The 20,755-nt window shown below is 41.0% G+C and overlaps 1 protein-coding gene across 4 annotated transcripts in view; it reads left to right on the forward strand.

The window, feature by feature from the left end:
• The window catches only part of GRIK1 (glutamate ionotropic receptor kainate type subunit 1), a 574,449-nt gene that overhangs the window by 420,191 nt on the left and 133,503 nt on the right, over nucleotides 1–20,755 (forward strand). For 2 of the 4 annotated variants that reach the window (XM_089659510.1, XM_089659511.1), the window contains exon 9: nucleotides 3,048–3,092. The exons of the other annotated variants lie outside the window; for them this stretch is intronic. In XM_089659510.1, the coding sequence (XP_089515636.1) occupies nucleotides 3,048–3,092 (45 nt within the window). The remainder of the gene's footprint in view (nucleotides 1–3,047; nucleotides 3,093–20,755) is intronic. 4 annotated transcript variants of the gene reach the window in all.

Below are 20,755 nucleotides of genomic sequence, written 5' to 3' on the forward strand. Positions count from 1 at the left end.
CTTAAAGCTGAACTCCAGTCAGCTGTAAAAATTCACAAGGCAGTCTCCCCCACCCTATATGCACACACTGCAAGGTATAGTTTCTCGTTTGGTCTACAGGATAAGGAATAAGCAGCAATACTTACCTTATACCTCGCTTCCGCAGGCTTTCTCCCCTCTATATGACCATTCCCATAAAGCCTCTCCTCTACGCCGCTCGAGCGGTCATGGTCTCTCTGACTCACATGCTGGATGCATTGAAGACTGGAGGAGAACACTGGCTGCTGGGGGAGTAATCACTGAAGTAAGTATTGCTGTTTATCCCTTCCTCTCCTGCAGTGCCTTGTGATTTTTTTACAGCTGACTGGAGTTCAGCTTTAAAGAAACTCTGTCCTTAGACCATTCATGTCAACAACTGTCTTCTAATGTAACCACATGTTTGTTTAACATCATTTAGGCTTGTAAAAGCCCCCCTTGTGTAGACAATCAACGTTTCAAGTCTGTTGGTGGACACCAGTGTTTGAATGAAATGTCTGCAGCCCATCAGACTCTGAAGTGTAAGTCTGTCACATTCCCCTTTGCTCTTCTCTGGCAGCGCCATAAAAGTGTATGTAAAGAGGGGAGGGGTGGACAAGCTGGGGCAGCACAGAAAGCAGTTAGATACTTCCAGAAGAGGTGTGGGATCTGATGTTGCAGGTGGAAGGAGTTACTGTTTTCATGCTCGGGAGTCAAACCTTTCCTGGAACCATCAAATTCCCTAGTTTGTTTGAAGGCATGTTGCAAGTGGACATTTGGGGGGAGATTTACTAAAACTGGAGCATTCAGAATCTGGTGCAGCTGTGCATGGTAGCCAATCAGCTTCTAACTTCAGCTTTTTCAATTAACCATTGGCAATATAATCTGGAAGCTGACTGGTTTTTATGCAGATCTGCACCAGATTTTGCATGCTCCGGTTTTAGTAAATACCCCCTTAGTTTACTTCATTGTTATGTAATTTTACCTGCTATTTTTTAAGCTATTGGCAGGAACTCTTCAAACAAAAGTTATCATCTTTTCTGCAGCCTAGCAGACCAAAGGCCTGGACATTGCCTTCACCTAAAGTTGTACAAGGTCAAATAAAAAACAACATGGTACTTAATAAACAAGATATTGTAACCCGTTCTCTAAGTTTCAGTGCATAACTTCACAATAATTTGGTCACATTTGTTCAACCACTGTATGCCAACCAAATATGACCAAGCTATCTAAAGAAATGCTGACACACTAATAAGCCATGACCAAGTCCATTTTGTACTCTCCCTATCGTCGCCTCATCATTTACCAAGCCTTCTCTATCTCCCCTACCCATGTTTTCTCTTGGTTTTCTGTTTCTTTTCTGTTTGTTTTCACTCTTTCTTTAATGCAACAAGTTATTCTCCAACTTTTTCGTAATTTTTAAAATTGCTTGATGACCTCATTTGAATTCTGCAAACAATAACTGTCTACGGTATATAGAAATTTAGCTGCACTTCTGTTTTTTCTCGGGAGGCCTGAGATGCACTTTCTGATTGATTTAACTTTTCACAATAATCTAATGTATTGGACTCTTTTCAATATTTAATGTATCTTGTACTTTCAATAAGTACACTGAAACAGAAATGATAATGTTTTATGAAAGGGACAAATGATCTCAAATTTTGATTTGTGGAGTTCTATCAAATTTTACATTGATGTGGAACTTCAGCCAAAATGTATTGATAGATTGAGGTCAGGTTTACAGGTCATCATAACAGGAAGAGAGGAGAAATCTCCTCAATAGGGACATTGAGAGTATAATCAAAGTCACTCCACACACCGCTTCCTATAAACTTCAGAAAACTTTATTGCACAGGCAGCTTCCAGAGATGCTCCACCATTCTTCTATTGAGTTTGAGCTCCTAATGGGGCAAGTGATAGAGCCAACAAAAGACAAACTGTGTTAGAGAATGGTGAAGTGTCTCTGGAAGCTACCTGTACAATAAGATTTACTGAGGTTTATGGAAAGTGGTGTGTTGAATGACCTTGATTGAACAGACCTAAAAAGAGTGATCATGGAGCTCCTTGGCAGCTTTGAACTTCAAGCAGTGCCTGGGAACAGTAAGTATATCTGGGTTCAGGAGTTCTAAAGCTTTCCCACTGTATCCAAAAAATGTTCTGGCTGGAGTTCCATTTTTGGTTATAATCATGTGTATCCCTATTATTCAAAAAATGCTAACCTGTTTTGTTATATTTCTGAATGTGGGATTAAACTCAATTGACAATGGGTAAATTAAATATATTTTTCTAATATTAGAGGGTCTTGACTTGTACAGTTTGTCGACTATAAACATTTTTATTTTATTGCTAAAAAAGTCATATCTGTCCTTCAAAATAAAAGCAGAATTGATACATTGACTGATGATTCTGCCAAAATAGAATTCAATGTAGACTAATGGAGTGGGAGCTTGGTTCAGATCCCCACACTTCCAGAACTTATGTTCCCCTCTGACTGCAGAGTCAGACATTTATGGGAAATCTGAATTTTGGTCTCAGAAGAAGTTTATGAAAGCTTTAAAGGGTCAGTCTACCCAAGTCTCATATTTTTTTTATCTTTGAAAGATGCTTGGGGGTTAAACCCACTGAAAATGTATTTTGTCTTTTGGGGTCTTCTTTGGTGAGATCTCTGAGCTTAGGTTCCTTGGTCTACACACCTCCTGTGGTCCTTATGAGAGATTTCCACTCTTCCTGCTGGATTCTTTCTTTATTTCCTAATATGGAGAATGTAACAGTAAATGCTGGAATGCACAAAGGTAGGCAAGAACCTGCAAAACTCCCAGCTAAACTCCCATCTAAACAGAACTAGGAATTAGAGCTGGGAGGTCTCATTGTTGGAGTATCCAAGACAAAAACAATGCCAGGACTGACTCAGCCTACTAAGCATCACCTATAACTCTATAAATATCATTTTCTGGTGGACTGACCCTGTATAGTATGCTACCTACCATATTTGCTGAACTGAGACAATCTATAGCATTTGCTTTCATCTTTTATTATTTCTTCTTTTTCATAAGGCTGCTGGAGAAACTACTAGCCATTTAAATAAAGTATGGAAGAAGGTTTGTACTGAACTTAAATGTGGTGTCATAATCCTATGAGTGTCTATTAAGCAGCTGGTTCTTGTCTATATCATCAATAATTGCAGTTTATCGGGAACATTATCCCTTGATCATTAGACCTAGACCATATATATTGCAGCATAGGTGAACTAGTTCAAATATAATCACATTGCCCACATTTCCCTCTAGCTTTGTGTTTTACAGACCTTATTAAGATAATTTATTAAATGTGTTTTCAATAACTAGAGGTATTAGTGGTCGACAATTGGTGCTCTCAAATATCGTTGCCTGGGGCACAATGCAATTATTTTTTTTGTGTTCATTACATCCTCTTATGCTCCACTGGCTCTCTTCAGCTAAAGTGCCCCAAGGCTTGTTTAAATCAGCTTTAACTTGTTCATTTTTATTTTATCATCCTTTGTGGAATAGGTTCAGTTGTGAGAGGCAAGGCTCTGGCTCATTTCACGACCAGCTATGGTCTGCCGAGCAACGATCTAGAATCTGGAGATAGCCTGGGGTCATTCTATCCACCTGTATGCTGTGTGTTTGGCTGGGGACACAAAGGTGGAAATGCAGAAATCTTGTTAGTGAGGTTATTTTTGAAGCTCTTTTGTCTCACCTTTGTGTGACCTTACAAGGTTATCATATAGCACCTTATTTATAAAAAGTGGCTGTGTTGCTTGTAGCAGCCTATCACATTCCAGATGTCATTTTTCTAGTGCAGGAAGAAAATTGAGAGCTGAACTCTCTGTGGGCAGTACTAATACTGGCTGTAGGTTTTGGCAGTTTAACAATCGTTTTGGAAAAGAAAAAGAAAGATGCTGGCGTACTATGGGATAATTTTATAGTTTTTGTTTACCAGAAGGTGCTTTATTCTATGATCTGACCCTGGAAAGTGATGCTAAAAAATTTGGAGCATCACTTGTTATTGCTGAGCCAATTATGACCACCTTTAGAATGGCAAATCTGTTAGGAAAGGGGTTATTAAACTGCAATTATAGATTTATTGTCCTATTCTCTGTTTAGAAGGTGTTTTGTTGTCCTAATGTTCCAATGGTATTAATGTATTCCTTTCACATTAACGTATTAGACACCCTGTTTTTGACTTTCATGTTTAATGTTGCCTATTTGGACCTTTGACCTACTTTGTATAATGTTCTGTTAAGGTGACCAAAATTACAAACCACTTTGCCCCAAGCAGCCCCTCCCCATCCTCACTATATGGAAATGAATAATAACAGACATCAGGTCAGAACTTACCCAGTTTCCTGGTGTCCTGTTTTTTTGCAGCCAATTAGCTGCAGTACGTAAGGTAATTGCTGCATAGACTATAATCCGATGACTTTGATCCATCAATCTACTGATCTACAGTAGACATTTGGATGAAGCTGTTTGCAATTAAAGTTCCACTTTCAATATAATCTGTACTATTGCAGTATATGTTGTTATATCAAATCTCTACTATAGTGGACCTGTTTTTGCATGGGTAAGTAGTAGATGGTTGTGGTCTGTTAGCCATCATTCAGTGCAGAGCCTAAATGAAACCCCTTATTGGCTAATTTTAAGTGTAATTCAAACCAAGACCTCTCAGAGATCACTTCTGGTAGGCCTGGATCTAGGGAGGCACTGGGATGGGCTGCATCCCTCTCAGATTTAATTGTGCTCCCCCTTAATCTATGAGAGTGCAGCCACCAATCCGTAAGCCAGTCTGGTGGGTACAACTGATATAAGGGAGCATTCTGAGGGGAACATTTGATGTAATGGGGCATTTTAATGAGGGTGGGTAATGTAAGGAGACATACTCATAGGGACAGTTGATGTAAGAGGACATTCTGATGGGAATTGTTGATGTAAAGGAGCACTCTGACGGGAGCAATTGATGTAAAGGGGCATTTTGATGTTGACAATTGATGTAAAAGCACTCTGATGCAGATAGTTGAAGTAAAGGTCTGCTCTAATGGGGTAATTGATGTAAGGGGGCACTCTGATAGGGACAATTGATGTAAGGGGGCACTCTGATGGGGACAATTGATGTAAGAGGGAATTCTGATGGGGACAATTGATGTAAGAGGGAATTCTGATGGGGACCCTGGTGTAAAGGGGGACTCTGATGAGGACCCCAATCTAAGGTATACTCGGTTAGGGACACCTGACATAAGGTTCTATCTAATCATCCAAATCTAATTACCTAATACATACAGGTATTCCTTGCTCACTCCTGCACTGCCTCTGCAGTACCTGTCAACTTCCGGGTCGTGACTCATGGTACAGTAGACAACTGAGAGCACTGAGTGACCAGGGATTACTTGCATCTCTGTCACAGTAGCTCACACACAGTGTTGACATTAAACCCCCTGACCTTTTTTTTACTGCACCTTTAGATCAGACATTCTAGATCCAGCCCTGTTTCCTGGACCAAGATGCTGGCTCAGCAATACCCAAGAGCTTGGAGCCAAGAACTAAACAAGCACCAGAATTTATGGGATTGTGTCATCTATGTGCCAGCATATCAGTCCAGAAAAAAGATGCTGACCTCGGATGACACCTGAGAAAATCTGGTGCCATCCTTCTGGAGAGAAAAGCAGATTTTAGCATTGTCCGGGGGAGTTCTGTCTGTGATCTTTGTTATCTGGAAATATTACACTGACACATTACTTTGCATGCGTGCACTTATGATACAGCAATATATCTGATGCTAGGTCCACTTTGCACTTCAAGCTTTCTGCAGTGATGAGTCACAAAGACACAGAAGAGGCCCTATACAATGAATCTGCACAGCAAAGAGAGCAACAAGATGATGTATTTCACTGTCATTTCACAAAACTGGGACTCAGCTGATGTAAAGGAAAAAAAATTTAATTGAACATAAGTTATGGAACAGATGTTTACTAAATGTCAGTAATAAGTGCAGGTACAGATAGATATCACCCAGATGGATTGGGTCAGGTTGACATCTCTGCATGTTTCATTAGGGTTATCTCTAGACAATCCCCATAGCAAATGCTGAACAGCCTAATGCTTTTTCTTGCAGATGATTGCATGTTCAGTAATTCTGCTTTTCAGCCTCCAGTTCCTAAACCATATTTCCAGATTGTTTTTTATTAGTTGCAGAAGCTGCATTATTACATTTTGAAAGTAGTTTTCTCATGCCTTATCTGCAATCATGGTTATTTGTCAATGTTGATTTTTCCTCATTTTATGTGTTTTTTTTTAAGTACTGTATACAGAATAGTAGGTAAATACATAATGTATACATACGTCGCCTTATTTTCCTGTAGTTTCAGCATAGGAGATGATTTTATCATTACTTGTTTTTAACATTTTGAATTCATGGTTAATGTCTGTTATATTTGTTATTACTACTTCTGTAAAATAACTGTGATACAGATAAATATTTAACACACGATGCACCCATGACACAGGATTCCCAGAGCATTAGGGGTTATCTAAAGAGACAGCACAGGAAAGGCTGTTTACTTTCAGACTCTCTGTCTCTGCACAGAGCTGCATTAACAGGTGTCATCCCTGTTTACAAATAAAGGGACAAATATTGAACCATGGGTCTCCAAACTGTGGCCCTTGGGCTGGAGGTGGCCCTTTGTTTGCCTTTTCTGGCCCTTCCACTGATATGAGGCACTATCCCTTCCACTGACACTAAAGACATGACACTAATTCCCCACTGACAACAATTATGTGTCAATATTCCTCCCACTGACACCAATTATGTGGCAATATTCCTCCCACTGACACCAATGATCAGGCACTATTCCTCCCACAGACACCAATTATGTAAATGTTTTACTCCCATTGAATAAACCAAGCCCATTACATTTTCTAATCCCACTGGCAACAGTCCAACCCCCCTAAATAATGAAGGGCAATAAACTGGCTGTTTGTTTCATAAGTTTAGAGACCCCTAACCTAAACCAACTATGCAGTGATAGCTTGTCAATCTTTGTTAGACTTTGACCAGCAAGTTTATCCAGTAGGGAGGCTAGCTTCGTTCCTCAAAGTCTTGCAATTTTACACTTTAGGATTGATCCACTGTCCTTTAACAGTTAAAGTGTAACTAAAGGCAAATTTTTTTTTTTAGTTTTGGATAGAATGTAGAGGGGTTAGAACACCTAACAGTTTTTTTGCTGCCTGTGCCCCCATTAGGAACATTCACCCTATTTGTTCTGTTTACCATTGTCATTGAAAGTAAAAGTGAAAAAAAATCCAAAATGTTGGGTTGACATCGGAGCAGTAATAGAGTGGAAATCTTCCAATGGGGACACTAGTTCTTGTGACCTTGGTGACACCCCGGGATTCCCTCACTTTGGAGGGGTTTTCTCTCACTTTATGTTTTGGCTATGGGACATGAAGCACAAAAAAAAACCTGACAGGGGTTGTAACGCTTCCTTAGTCTATCTACAATGAAAAAATGCCTTTAGTTACACTTTCATTTTTATATTGATTGCCATTGTTGGCAATTAGAACCAATAAAAAAATAAAAGCATTGATTGTAAATGACACGTGTTATAGCTTAGTAAATTCAGCCTAAGGAATTGGGAGGCTTCTGTAAGCCAGAATATCAAACAGTCAGATTTTTAAATTATGTTTGAGGACTGTATAGTGTGCATTCTTCATGCAAATGTTACTTCATTAGCCTACTTTCTTAATTCTTGTCTACTTCCCGCCTTTTGAAGTTTCACAAAACATCAGGCAAACCTATGTGCTTTAGTCCCAACTGGGGAGGTGAGAGACTGTTGACTTTGTACACAACCTGGCTGGCCAGCAGACCACGATTTCTATTGAAATTACATTCTTTTACCAAAGATTTTATTAAGCATATTAAAAAAACATACAAACCATGACAAATCGTATGATACAAAGCAACAACAAACAATAAAGGACAGGGAAACATCACACAACAAACACAGAGATACACATACAAGACCCACGCTGGGGTATGGATAATGCTAAGGAAGGCAAAGGGCCGCAAGGCCCGCAACCACTTTCAGAAATATAAAAGCTACATGCAAGAAGGCAGCAAAAAGAAAACACACAGAGAGCCACGCCCTTATGAGGCAATGTTGTCCCTTAGAATCATAGACCTGTGAGATGACAATAATAAATGATACACAATTGGTCTAATATAAACAAACCACACGAAAGAGGAGAGAAAGAAGAGAAAAGAATCATGTAGATCCAGAGAGGGCCAAGGGGTCAATAAAAAACCCAGACCCCCCCCCCCCAATCCATAGAAACCAGGGAAACAAAAAGAAGAAAAAGAGAAGAAAGAGACAGGCAAACAAAGAAGAGGAGTTCACCTTGAGGGGGGAACCCGGGAGAAACAATTCCCCATATAAGGGGAGTGGAGAGGCAAGACCCAACACATCATATATTAGTAAGTTTTGTGGTAAAACGAGAAAGTGGCTGCTAATCCACCCGCGATTGTCAAACAGAGAGAAACTTATCATGTTTATCCTCCAACACCGCCATCAATTTTTCATTGATAAAGAAACCTTGGATTCTGGACCTGAGCTGACCTCCTCAAATTGTAGAGTAGGTGATTTCTAAGAACCAACAATAGTCTGCTTAGGAGCCATGAAATAAAAATTGACCAATGAGCGGGGTCTACGAGGTAGGCCTCAAAGTGGCTTAAGAAGTAAGGCCTCAATAGGATCTTTTTTAAGGTTAATGGACGTAACTGAATAAATAAGATTATAAACTCTAGTCCACAAGTGGCGGGCCACTGGACAGGTCCACCAAATATGGAGCATCGTACCCTCTATGAAATTAGATTCTTAGTATTTGGCATTCAGTAAATGCCTTATTGAATCAACAGCTTTGTACACCAGCAAAAATAACAATAAAACATTACTTAAAAGATGGATGCTAAGAAGATGTATACTTTTAGACTATAATTTCTTCATTCCAAGCCTGCTTTGACATGACCTCAATTATACCAGTACATATGCAACGTGCTTTATTCTTATAACTACAAACATCCTCTGTGTGCATAGTTCAGCACTCTCTATTATTGATATCATAGTACTGACACATTCGAGGGGTGACTGTGGACTGAACAAGCAAGAGAATCAGCAGAAGATTAATGAGGTCATCACTGTGTTTTCTTCTCCTGTTAGCAGGTTCCTTGTGTTATACTGACAAGACAAGCAATGCAATGCTGCCCTGACTTGGACCTGTGTTGATGGGCGTCTGCGGGAATGCAAATGCAGTGTGATTTTGTCATCAATTTGAGATCATTCAGAATTCATTGCATCTGCATTTGATATGTAGTTGACCTGCACTTGACTTGTATGGGCAGAAAAGCAGCACTGCAGATATAAATGCGGGCTTGGGTGTACATATTAAAATGGAATTCCAGGTAAACCCTAATTAACCTTAAAGGAGAAGTGTGTGCATAGTACAAAAAAAAAAAGACAAACAAACAAAAGCATTGGCCATATTTTTCTCTTAACTACTTGCCCTCCAGAGGATTTACCCCCCTTTCCTGACCAGGCCATTTCTTGCGATAGGTCGCTGCGTTACTTTAACTGACAATTGCGTGATCATGCAACACTGCACCCAAATAAAATGTGCGGGTTTTTTCCCCCACAAATAAAGCTTTCTTTTAATGGTATTTGTTTGCCTCTGCGGTTTTAATTTTTTGGGGCTATAAACAAAAAAAGACTGACAATTTAAAAAATAAAAACTATATTTTTGACTTTTTGCTATTTAACATGTCCAGTAAAAAAAATTTAAAAATCAAATTTCGTCATAAATTTAGGCCAAATTTTATTGTATTCTGCTACACGTCTTTGCTAAAAAAAATCCCAATACGTGTAAATTAATTGGTGTGCGTGAAAGTTATAACGTCTACAAATAGCAGTGTATATACTGGAATTTTTTTTTTTGTACAATAATGGCAGTGATCAGAGACTTATAGCGGGACTGTGGTGGGCATTCTGACACGGGGGGGAACTGACTTGGTGTCACTGACATCCCCAGTGACACCAATACAGTGATCAGTGCTAATAAAAAGCACTGATATTGTACTAATGGCACTGGTCAGGAAGGGGTTAACATGTGGGGCGATCAAAGGGTTAACTGTGTGCTGTTTTACTGTGTGCTATGTGTGTGCTTTGCACTGTAAAGAGCCATACAAAGCTGTGTGCAGGAGTTGACAGGGGAGAGATCTGTATTGTTTATACACAGGTCTCTTCACTGTCGGTAATACTTGGAGACTGTTCAGTGGTGGCGGGGAATCAATGGCCGGGACCCGGTGATTGATAGCCGAGGCCGCAAATGGTGGCGCGGGTAGGGTGTGCGCGTGGCTTGCATGTGCCCCCTGCCTGGAACTGCAAAATCAAGTATATATACACGATTTTGGGCATCCTATATTTCTGCTATAGGGTGGCGTGGAAACAGTTATAACTGCCCCTCTCTCCTCTTAACACCTTTTCTAACTAACCTGTGTAAGAAACGTGTATATACTTACCAATACCAATCAGGCCACTCCGGTCTGGTAATGTGTTCTGGATCCTATTTGTCAGCCAGGCCCGCAGAGGGGAGAGGTTGGAATGATGACACTGAATGGGCCAATGAAGCCTAAGGGTGACATCACCACTCCAGGCTTTACTAGCCAGTGTCAGGGTTCTCTCTCCTCTCCCCTGCAGGCACCACTGGCTGACACAGGAGAAGTCACGTGACCGGGCCAGAGTGGGAGGAAAATAGGTAAGTATATAAATCTTTCTTATACTGGTTGTTTGCATAGATAGGGGGGGGCAGTTTTAGCGTGATACTAAACCTAAAAAAGCAATGCATTAAGGTAAATGACATTTTCAGCTTCCCTGTGCTACCCATTCTCTGTGTGAAGGGGAAGAAAGAGGACAAGAGATCAGCGCTGTGTATGGCTGCATCTCTTCTCCCTTCTCTTCCTCTTCAAACAGGGACTCGAACAGCAGCAGAGGCCATTGGCTGTTGCTGCTGTCAATCAAATGCAGGGAAGTGGGGGGGGGCAGTGCTAAGTTCTACTGTGTGTGCCTATAGAGCATGGCTCTGTAGACACACAGGTCAGGAGCGAACATGCACCGTGTGCCCCCTAGTGAAATGTTTGTTATGAGGACACACAAAGAAGAGGAGGAGCCAAAATCACCAGCGGGGGGACCTGAGAAGAGGAGGATCAGGGGCGCTCTGTGCAACACAATTGCACAGAGCGGGTGAGTATACCATGTTTAGCTTTAAAGTGTTACCAAAGTCTGAATTGTTAAAAAAATTAATATAATAGAGTATGCTTGCCTACAATTTTACAACTGTATTGAAAAACACATTTAATATTTTTTGGGGGGGTTTCTATTCGGCTGGAGTTCCTTCTAAAGTAGTATTGCTGAACACGATACAAAGAAATTCACCCAGCCTGAAAAAAAGATGATCTATCGATTGTTATAGGGAACTCAGCGCACTTAAGCCGAACGCTCAGTGGACCCTGAAAGCAGAGTGTTCTGTTTGCACACTGTCTAGAGCCTTGCTGCAGTACAAGGACCATGACAAAGCATTGTGTTCAACACAACAACACAGCAGTGCTAATCAAACCCTTCTCTAGTGGTTAAATTAGCTTTGATAAAGCTCAGAGCTCTTCCTGTTTAATGATGCTTTTACCTTCTTATGTATGCATTGTGGATGAGTATTATCTAGCTACTAGCGAGAACATTTGGAACATTGAAAAATGAATGAAATGTTAAACAAGTATTTATCCTCCCAATGACATAAGCCTGGAAACTAGAGGGTGCATTATGGCTCAGCACCAGGGGTTCTGGTAGAATTGTTAAAGGGCTACTTGAGTACCCCATGGAGAACATAGCAGGCCGTGGCAGACATTGGGTGTGGACAAATTGCATTAAAAGTTGAAGGGGCCTTAAAGGGGCATGGTTAACCACTTGAAGACCAGCATGGCAAACCCCCTTCCTGTCCAGGCCATTTGTTTCCATTTTTAGCACTGTGGCACTTTAGCTGACAATTACTCTTTGTTACAACACTCCATCCAAATTAATTTTAAGGGTACAGCTCAAAAGAGTTTTCTTTTGATGGTATTTAAAGCTGAAGTTTAGCTAAAAACATGTTTTCCATTATAGCTTTAGTTATCTTACTTACCTGTAATGAAGGATGTCCCATGGTGTGCAGGATGGAAATCTTCACCACAGGACTGCCCTGTCCTCTTCCTGCTGCTCAACTTCTGGCGTCATGGGGGTTAACAGATTTGAGTCTTTGGGCTCAGCCGCATTAAAAACGATTTGACAGGAACCCCCCCCCCCCCTCGTGTCCTCTCCGCCAATGAGAAACGTTTTTCCACTGATTACAGGCAGTGTATTGTCCCTACTTAACCGGCCAAATTTCAGTCAGAATATGGCTGGCTGGCCTACGAACCTCAGGCATTCCCAACAAAGCTACCCCTTCTTGCCCTGGTTCCAGTCACAATGGAGTTGGTGGAGAAAAACCGGGTGGTAGAGGAGCTCAAAATTTAACTGTATGTGAGCACTACAAACTGAAAATTATTTAATTTAATTTTAATGTTGAAAATAAACTCACCCATCCACCTTTGTCTCCATGCTTTATTTTGTTGAGAAATCACTTTGACAAATGCCCCCTAGCATTTCTAGCTGGGGCTATCTTGAGCAAGGGCAGAAGAATCATGTAGCTCAGGTATGCAGACAGGAGGGTGTGCTTAACTGAGAAGCCCCTCGTCCAGAGGAAAAAAAGGCTCATGAAAACTCCTGGGATGCATGACATCACTTTGGCCTAGGCCAGAAGTTTAAAACAAGTAACTATAATGTAGCACCCTGTATTGTGCAGTTAGTTAGGAAAATGTAATGACTCACAGTGGTGTGTTGAGTCTGGGGAATCGTTTTGGGTTTTCTTTAGGTCATGCCTCTGGTACCTCCCCCTTGTTCTAGAAGCTTCCAGAAGATTCTAGAGCTGGTAGGTGGGGACAAAGAGGTGGTGATCTGCATATATTATGGAAATCTGACCAATCCCCAAGCAGGAGGCCTGGCAGGGTGGTTGGGTTAGCCCTTAAATATTGGAGAGCCTGACCAGTGGAGGAGTCTGGTGTTTTGGTAGGGTGAAAGATGGCATGCTGAGGATTGGGAGGCCAGGGAGGGGACCTCGGGGAAGGGGGACTCTTCCTCCAGACTGGAGCTGAGGAAGGAAGGAGAGAGGAATCATCACCACCCTGTAGTCTTGCAAGACACCTTGCAAGTGTGGGAAGACTAGCACAGCGAAAGGCCTGGAAAGCAGTCTTAACCATAGCAGCAGGAACTAGGGACAGAGTGAGCATCTCTACACTCCGAGGGCCTACAAGGGAGAGGGAGCTGCCAGATGCAATATCGAGCATGCTTTCACTAGGACAGCGTCACTGTAAACCTAGATGGCATACTCTGGGATACTTCACAAGGCAGCCAGATGGCCTGGTATTTCCTGCTAACTTGTGCTTTGAGAATCTCATCAGAGGGGCATAGTGCTCCCAGGAGAGTAGCATTGCTACAGATCCAAGAGAGAACATTCCGGAGGCAGTGAAGTCCAGTATCCATTTCTGTGTACATAGTGAAGGAAGTTGTCCTCAAGTTATTCTACTAAGTCAAGTTGGGCATCCCATATTCCTTTTTCCCCATCCAAGTTGTTTTCCCTCAATAAAACAACAAAAAACAAGCCCATGGACTGGTCATTGTCTCTGAGAGGAAAATGTGTGTTGCCTAGCTGTGCAAAAATAGGGGGACCCAAAAATCCAGCGGCTACTGAGGGTGTAGCACTACATAATATCTATCTATTTATTTCTAGACTAGTAGCATAAGGATTAAAAATGGTTAATGTTGATTGAGAGATTTTAGTTTCGCTCAAGGCACCTGGAAGATTGGTGATTGGATGGCCCTTGGAGGTAAAAGGGTCACTGCTGAGTGGAAGCTTGGTGTACTGCTAGCTGAATTACCATTCTGTACATTAAAAAACAAAAACATATATCAAGATGTGACAAACAATTGGAAACTGTCCCAATCTATAAGTGGCCTCTGCAGCAAGGAGCACATGGAAGGGCAACGCAGCATGTAAAACAACCAAATAAATTCCCAGCTCAACTTACCGACCAGCCTGCAACCAATCAAATTGTCCTAAGAGTTTCCATTAAAAACAAGGGTTTAGTTTGCACACATTTGCAAATACATGCGTAAGTATTAAGATGTGACTCTTTCAAATGACTATCATTTATAAGGGCAATGCCTTCAATCTCTGGAAAAAAACCTAATTAAGGATTTCAGATTACACATGGCGTTGAGTTTTCTATGGAATTGTGAGCGGTGCCTACTACAGTGATTTCCAGCTTCCACAGGGATCGGCCGGGTATAGGACATGCATATTTACATTGATCCAAGTTTGACCAATGTAACTAAGCAAGAATATCCATACTTGAAATTCATCTTTAAGTATGCTATGTAAAGAAATGATCATTACTTTATTAATGTGGGCATCATTGCTTTGCAGCCACCTCCTGTCTCATTACATAGCCAGCTCTGACTAATACTGACAGCCTAGACCTTGATATTAAACTTTATTCAGTGTGTTATGATGGGCATGAAGCATACACAGGAGAAGAGATGGAATTCATTATGTAGAAATAGCCTCGGTGAATGTGAAGGCAGACATATGTGCTGGCATAAAACAGGCACATTAATTATTATGATGTGGATATTACACCTGAAGCGAGCACTTTCCTTGGTCTGGGATGAGTGCTGTAATAAACGGAGTGTCATTTCAGTACAGGCGGTTGCTGATAAGCAGACCATAGAATGATCATGGATGAATGCCAATTAATGTGAAGAGATGAGGGGAGTGAAGAACAATTTTCAGGGTTCAGCTACATGAGGAATGTGTGCAAATGAAAGTTGGCTCCCCAGGGATTTTGCATTGGACAAAAGCTTAAAAGATATCTCTAGTCAAAATGTTTTATTTTTTTTGTAGTCAGAACCCCTGTCAGGGTTTTTTAATTTTATTATATTTTACAATCTTTACCCTGTGTGATAGGGCTGGGACCTGCCACTGTGGAAGGAGAGGTAAATGGCACACAAGGTTCTCTAATATGCAGATTGAGAGGCTCTAGAATGGTTGATTTGACCGAAGAAAATTACATTTTTGGATTTCTCTGGGTTTTGTAATTCCCAGATTTGATTCTGGAGTCCAGAGACTTTGAAGAGCTTTGGGAAGCCTCTAACTTTGGGTCCAAGTTTTACCAGGGACTAGCAGGCCGTGTGTGTGCAGGTCTGTACACCCTTTATAGCTGAGGCTGTCTGCAGTTCAGGGCTCCACCCAGGAAACATGAGTTCCCCTGCCCTGGCCAGGGCATGGGCCAATGCAGCGGAGAGCTGCCAGTGTGCAGAGAGTGCAGAGAGAGCTAAGAGAAAGGGACAGAGTTTTACATGAGCACAGCAGTTCAGTAAGGCAGTCTGAGGGACCATACTAAATGCCTGAGCTTGAGGTCTGAGCAGGGCAAGAGAGAGCCAGGAGGCTTAATGCCATTTTTATTTTGTGTTTGAAGTGATGGTGGAAACACCTGTGAGGGTAACTGTTGTTTTGTTGAATTTTACTTTATTTTCAAATAAAAGTAGAACAAGCCCTAAAACAAGATTACCTGGCTGAACTCCTTGGTAAGCACTACACCTTGAGCGAAAACCACAAACATCAAACCCATTAGTGAAATCTCCCTTGACTTCCTGCACTCGAGATAACATGCTTCAGGAAGTAACAGTAAATCTCCAATGGGGAGACAAACCGAAATAATAAGTTAACCGAGGTTCTAGCCTTCCCCTGGACTACTAGTAAAGAGTGTTTTTATTGCCATTGTGTCCCTAGTTTGAGAGATATGAGAGAAGGAAAATAGGGTCACAGGCAGAAAAAGAGAAATGGACAGGAGTTGTAACCATTCTCTAATAATACAATTTTTTAAAAAGTATTTTCTTTTGTAGAGAACTGGTATAATGGTCAATGTATGTCTTTGCCAGCACACCAAGGATCACCAAGTATTATTATTATTATACAGTATTTATAAAGCGCCAACAGTTCGCTCAGCACTGTACATTACAATGGGAGACAATACATGCAACAGTACAATAACAATACAATGCAATACACGAGGGGTTCGAGCGCCCTGCTCCTCGGAGCTTACAATCAAAGAGGGAGGGGATAGTGGTACAGGAGGAAAAGCTGTGGGGGATGGAGTGGTAGGAAGAGTGGAGGAGGTTGGCAATTAGCAGGGGCTGGGGTAGGCTTCCCTGAAGAGGTGGGTTTTCAGGGTGCGCCTAAAGGAGAAGAGAGAAGAGTAGGTGATAGTCTGATGGATTGGGGTAGGGAGTTCCAGAGGATGGTTGACGCCCTGGAGAAGTCCTGGAGGCGGACATGGGAGGAGGAGACCAGGGAACTAGAGAGAAGGAGGTCTTGTGAGGAGCGGAGTGTGCGTGCTGGGCGGTACTTGGATATTAGTTCAGTGATGTAGTTCGGGGCAGTATGATGGACAGCTTTGTACGTCAGTGTTAGGATTCTGAATTTGATCTGTTGGGCAATCAGAAGCCAGTGGAGGGATTGGCAGAGGGGGTGGCGGAAACGGAGCGGTTGGTAAAGTAGATGAGTCTGGCTGCCGTATTCAGGATATACTGAAGCGGGGATAGCCTGTAGCGAGGCAGGCCAGTGAGGAGGGAGTTGCAGTAATCGAGTCGTGATATGATGAGGGAGTGGATGACCTACTTAGTGGTTTCTGGGGTTAGGAACGTGCGGATTTTGGCGATGTTGCGGAGGTGGAGTCTGCATGAGTTTGTTAGTGAATGGACTTGGGGCTGGAAGGATAGATTGGAGTCAAGAATGACAGCAAGTACTCTGGCCTGCGGGGCGGGCCTGATGGTGGCATTGTTGGACGTTGGAAGTACCATCTGAATATGTTGTTGTTGAATGATCACATCACAATGGTTTGACGCAGGACCTTGTCAGACATTTGACGATGAAGGGTTCCTGCATGGCTCCCAAACATTGCACTTTGTCCATTGTGATGTGAGCATTCTACAATAAAATGTTTAGGACAGTACTTGGTGATCCATGGTGTGCTGGCAAACATGTACATTGGCTTGTGATGCCTCCAGTCTCCAGCTGGTTGTTGCTGCAGCACCCACTACTCCTGAACCTAATCCAGTAACAGGTGTAATGGAAATATGGACATTATCTCGCCACTGGCCTAAAGGGTTAATGTCTTTTCAAGGTCACACATGTACACACCAGAGATAGTAAAACTAGAACCTGAATAACTTGTTCATTTTGCACACAAACTCAGTACTGACCAGAAACTACAAGGTATATGTATTAATGACTAATCCAGGACATAAACATAATGACAAAGCATTCATTGATAACAGACTAGATTATCTAAAATTGTATTTCAATCAAAATGATCGCTTGACACTGCAGAACAGGTGATAAAGACATTTCTTATTCAGACCTTTCTGTGCATGATGTCCTTAGGGTACGACTGTAAGGCGATGTTTTCTTTTCTACCACGGTTGCTTCTATTCAGGGTTTCAAAGCATGCTCTGGCCATGTGACCTGTCGTAGAGCTCTCCACTATAATATATGTTTGGTTACAGATTGTCCATGTGAACGAAAATCTAATTTCCTGTCTAATAGAACCTAGTGATAATTACAAAGAGGAGGAGAGATACTAACTCAGCAGCCAAGGTAAAGATATTCCATGTCAAAAGCAATTTACACATCATTGATAACGTCCCTATCTTGTTCTAGCAGCAAGCAAACAAATTATTCTGATACGGCCATTAAAGCACACTGGGTGCAATTACCGGTTTTGTACATTGCGTCCTTGTGGACTCGATGGTACTGGCCGTTCTTAACCATGAACCAGATATCCTGCATAATTTTTGGAACCAGATGCTCATAAAAGAATGTTTTGTTTTAAAACTCAATTTTTGTGTATTCTGTTGAGACAAATGTACCAAGAACAAAGCAAATATAACTGCTTAAAAATTTAAACCTGCATAAAGAAAAATAAAACAAGTCATGATAATAAAGCAGCTTAAAGAGCACCTGTGCCCAGACAATGTACATTAAAGCATTTAAATATTAAAGATTGATTCCAGCTTGGACCAATGTAACTTTATACAGTATATACCATACCTGGTTGATCCCCCTGGAAGCTTAAAATCAATGTAGTAGGCAGCACTACTCCAGTGATCTCTGCTTGCTTCTGGTTCCCATGCCGAGTGGCTGCTCTGCTGCATTCTGGACACAGGAGATCAGCTACTTGGCATGCATGCATCCATTTTCTGAATGAATGCAAAGAGTTCTTTGATTGGACGAGATGGAGAGGCAGGACGGTGACGTCACATACATATTGCATCACACATATTGCAGATCAGAGTGAGCAATAATTCTAAGGCCTTAATTCACTGCTACCTATATAAAATTGATGTTATCTATATTAAATTAATGAACTTTTAAAACATTGGCTTTGAAAACGTTTGGTTACCATAGTTTTCCGCTGTTTCACCGATGCGTGCAATTTTGAGGCTTGGTATATTTACTTGATCCAGCCTCATCTTTTTTATCTTACCAAAAAAATGGGGTATTATATTGCATTTGTGTGCATTAAAATAATGCATGTATCTTTAACGGAACAGATTTTTTTACTGAATAGATATAATAAACAGTAGAGTTAATATCATGTCACAAGAAAAAAATAATTCTGCCACCATTTTATTCTACATTGTCTCTGCTTTCATAAAATATATATATATATTGTTTTGAAAGTTGTTAAGTAATCTTCAGAACTAAAATGTGCATTTTACATGTGTGCAAACAAATAAAAAAAAAGTGCTTTGGTGAAAGGGTTAAAGGACAATTTCATGGATTTTGGGTTAAAGTGGATTGCTCATTTCCTATGTCTTCATTGGTGAGAATTCCCTAAAGCAGTTAGTGTGCCTGCCTCCTCCTACAATGGCAATGAGGTCACCTTCTTACCACTGGATTACATATTTATATGTTTATTTTGCATTATAGTAAAGCCAGCAGACTAGCATGACATCATAGTGAAGGTTGTAATGGCTGTTGTAACTGATTTTAAGTTTAAGTAGGGTATTTTACCTCTTGGGGAAACATTCAGGGAAACATACTAACATTTACATAAATTTTGTCCTAAAGCAACATTTGGTATATTAACTTTAGACACTTGTTATTTTACATTCAATCTCTTTAATAAGTTTTTCAAGATACAAAATAAAGAAGAATAGAGAACGTCTCACTCCTTCAAAGAGTAACAAATTACAATATGACCACAACCAGTATCAAGTTAGCATCAAAAAGGCTAATATCTATCTGTTTCATTGACATAACCACCACTGCAACAGAATATGTGAAATCAAAGAACAGTTCCGTAAAGTCAAGTGACTACCGGAACAGCTCAAGAAGGCATATCATAACAAAGTAATGACTCTAGCTCTGTTTGTTATTTTAGTGGAATATACTGTAGATGTGGTTTCCATGAAGTACAGGTCTGGTAAGGCAGATATGGGTGGTATTTGGATAGATATAGGCATGGCTCAAAGCCCAACTTCCAGGTCAGCACACTCAAGCCCCTTCCACTCCTCCCCATGCCCTTTACCCCAGACGACAAAGATACTGCTTCGCCATTATTTGTGATATCCCCCACTCTAGGCACATTCATATACTGTACTCAATTATCACATGCAGTAGTCACATTAAGTTCCCAGAAAACAATATTTTTGCTATAGTTCTCTTTTAATATGCTGGATATTGCAGTAGGTCTTAAACCACAAGCTATAAAAAAAGTAATCCCCAGTGTGTCTCTGTAATATTCAAATAATTGTAGCCATAAACACATCCCCCAGGGCCATCTCCCACAGCTTTATGCAGGCCATAGATGGGTTGAAAACCGGCTGTTTTTTTTTTAAAAAAAAAGAAAAATCAGTCGTTCAATAGGCCAACGTTATCACCAACGGTAAAAAAAATCGGCCGATTTTCGTCCCGTCTACGGCCGGCATTTAATTACTTCTGTCCCTGCAGAGAGCTCCGCTATTATATTTGACATTAAAAAATATAGCGATTGCAACATTGTATCTATTTGTATCCATTTCAGATACAGATGTTTTTATTTGGATACAAATAGATACATTGTTGCAACCGCAATACTTTTTCATGTCAAATATAATAGCGGACTGGAATTCTTCTTCTTTTACTTCTTCTTCTTCTTTTTCTTCTTCTTCTTCTTTTTCTTCTTCTTCTATATCTTGCAGGCCACGGCTCATGCGCAGATTTTTTATCGGTAAAAAGATCGGCCGATTTGCCCATCATTGCCTCGAAAATCGGGCAATCGGCAAAATCGGTCAATTTTTTTACAACTTTACCGATAAAAAAAATGTGCCAAAATCCAGAAAAACGGCCGACCAATTAACCCATTAACGGTGCGAACATCGGCTGATTTTTTTTCCAGCCGATAAATCCGCCGATTTTTCACCCATCTATGGCCTGCATTACTCATTGCTGCTTGGGTCTCTCTAAACACAGTGAGAAGTCACGAGTACTTAGAGCTGAGCATATCCAGGTTCTCAGGGTCAGTATAT

This window comes from Staurois parvus, unplaced genomic scaffold (assembly GCF_062004578.1).
Source record: "Staurois parvus isolate SC_StPar_1 unplaced genomic scaffold, SC_StPar_1.0 ptg001162l, whole genome shotgun sequence".
NCBI classification, from domain to species: Eukaryota; Metazoa; Chordata; class Amphibia; order Anura; family Ranidae; genus Staurois; species Staurois parvus.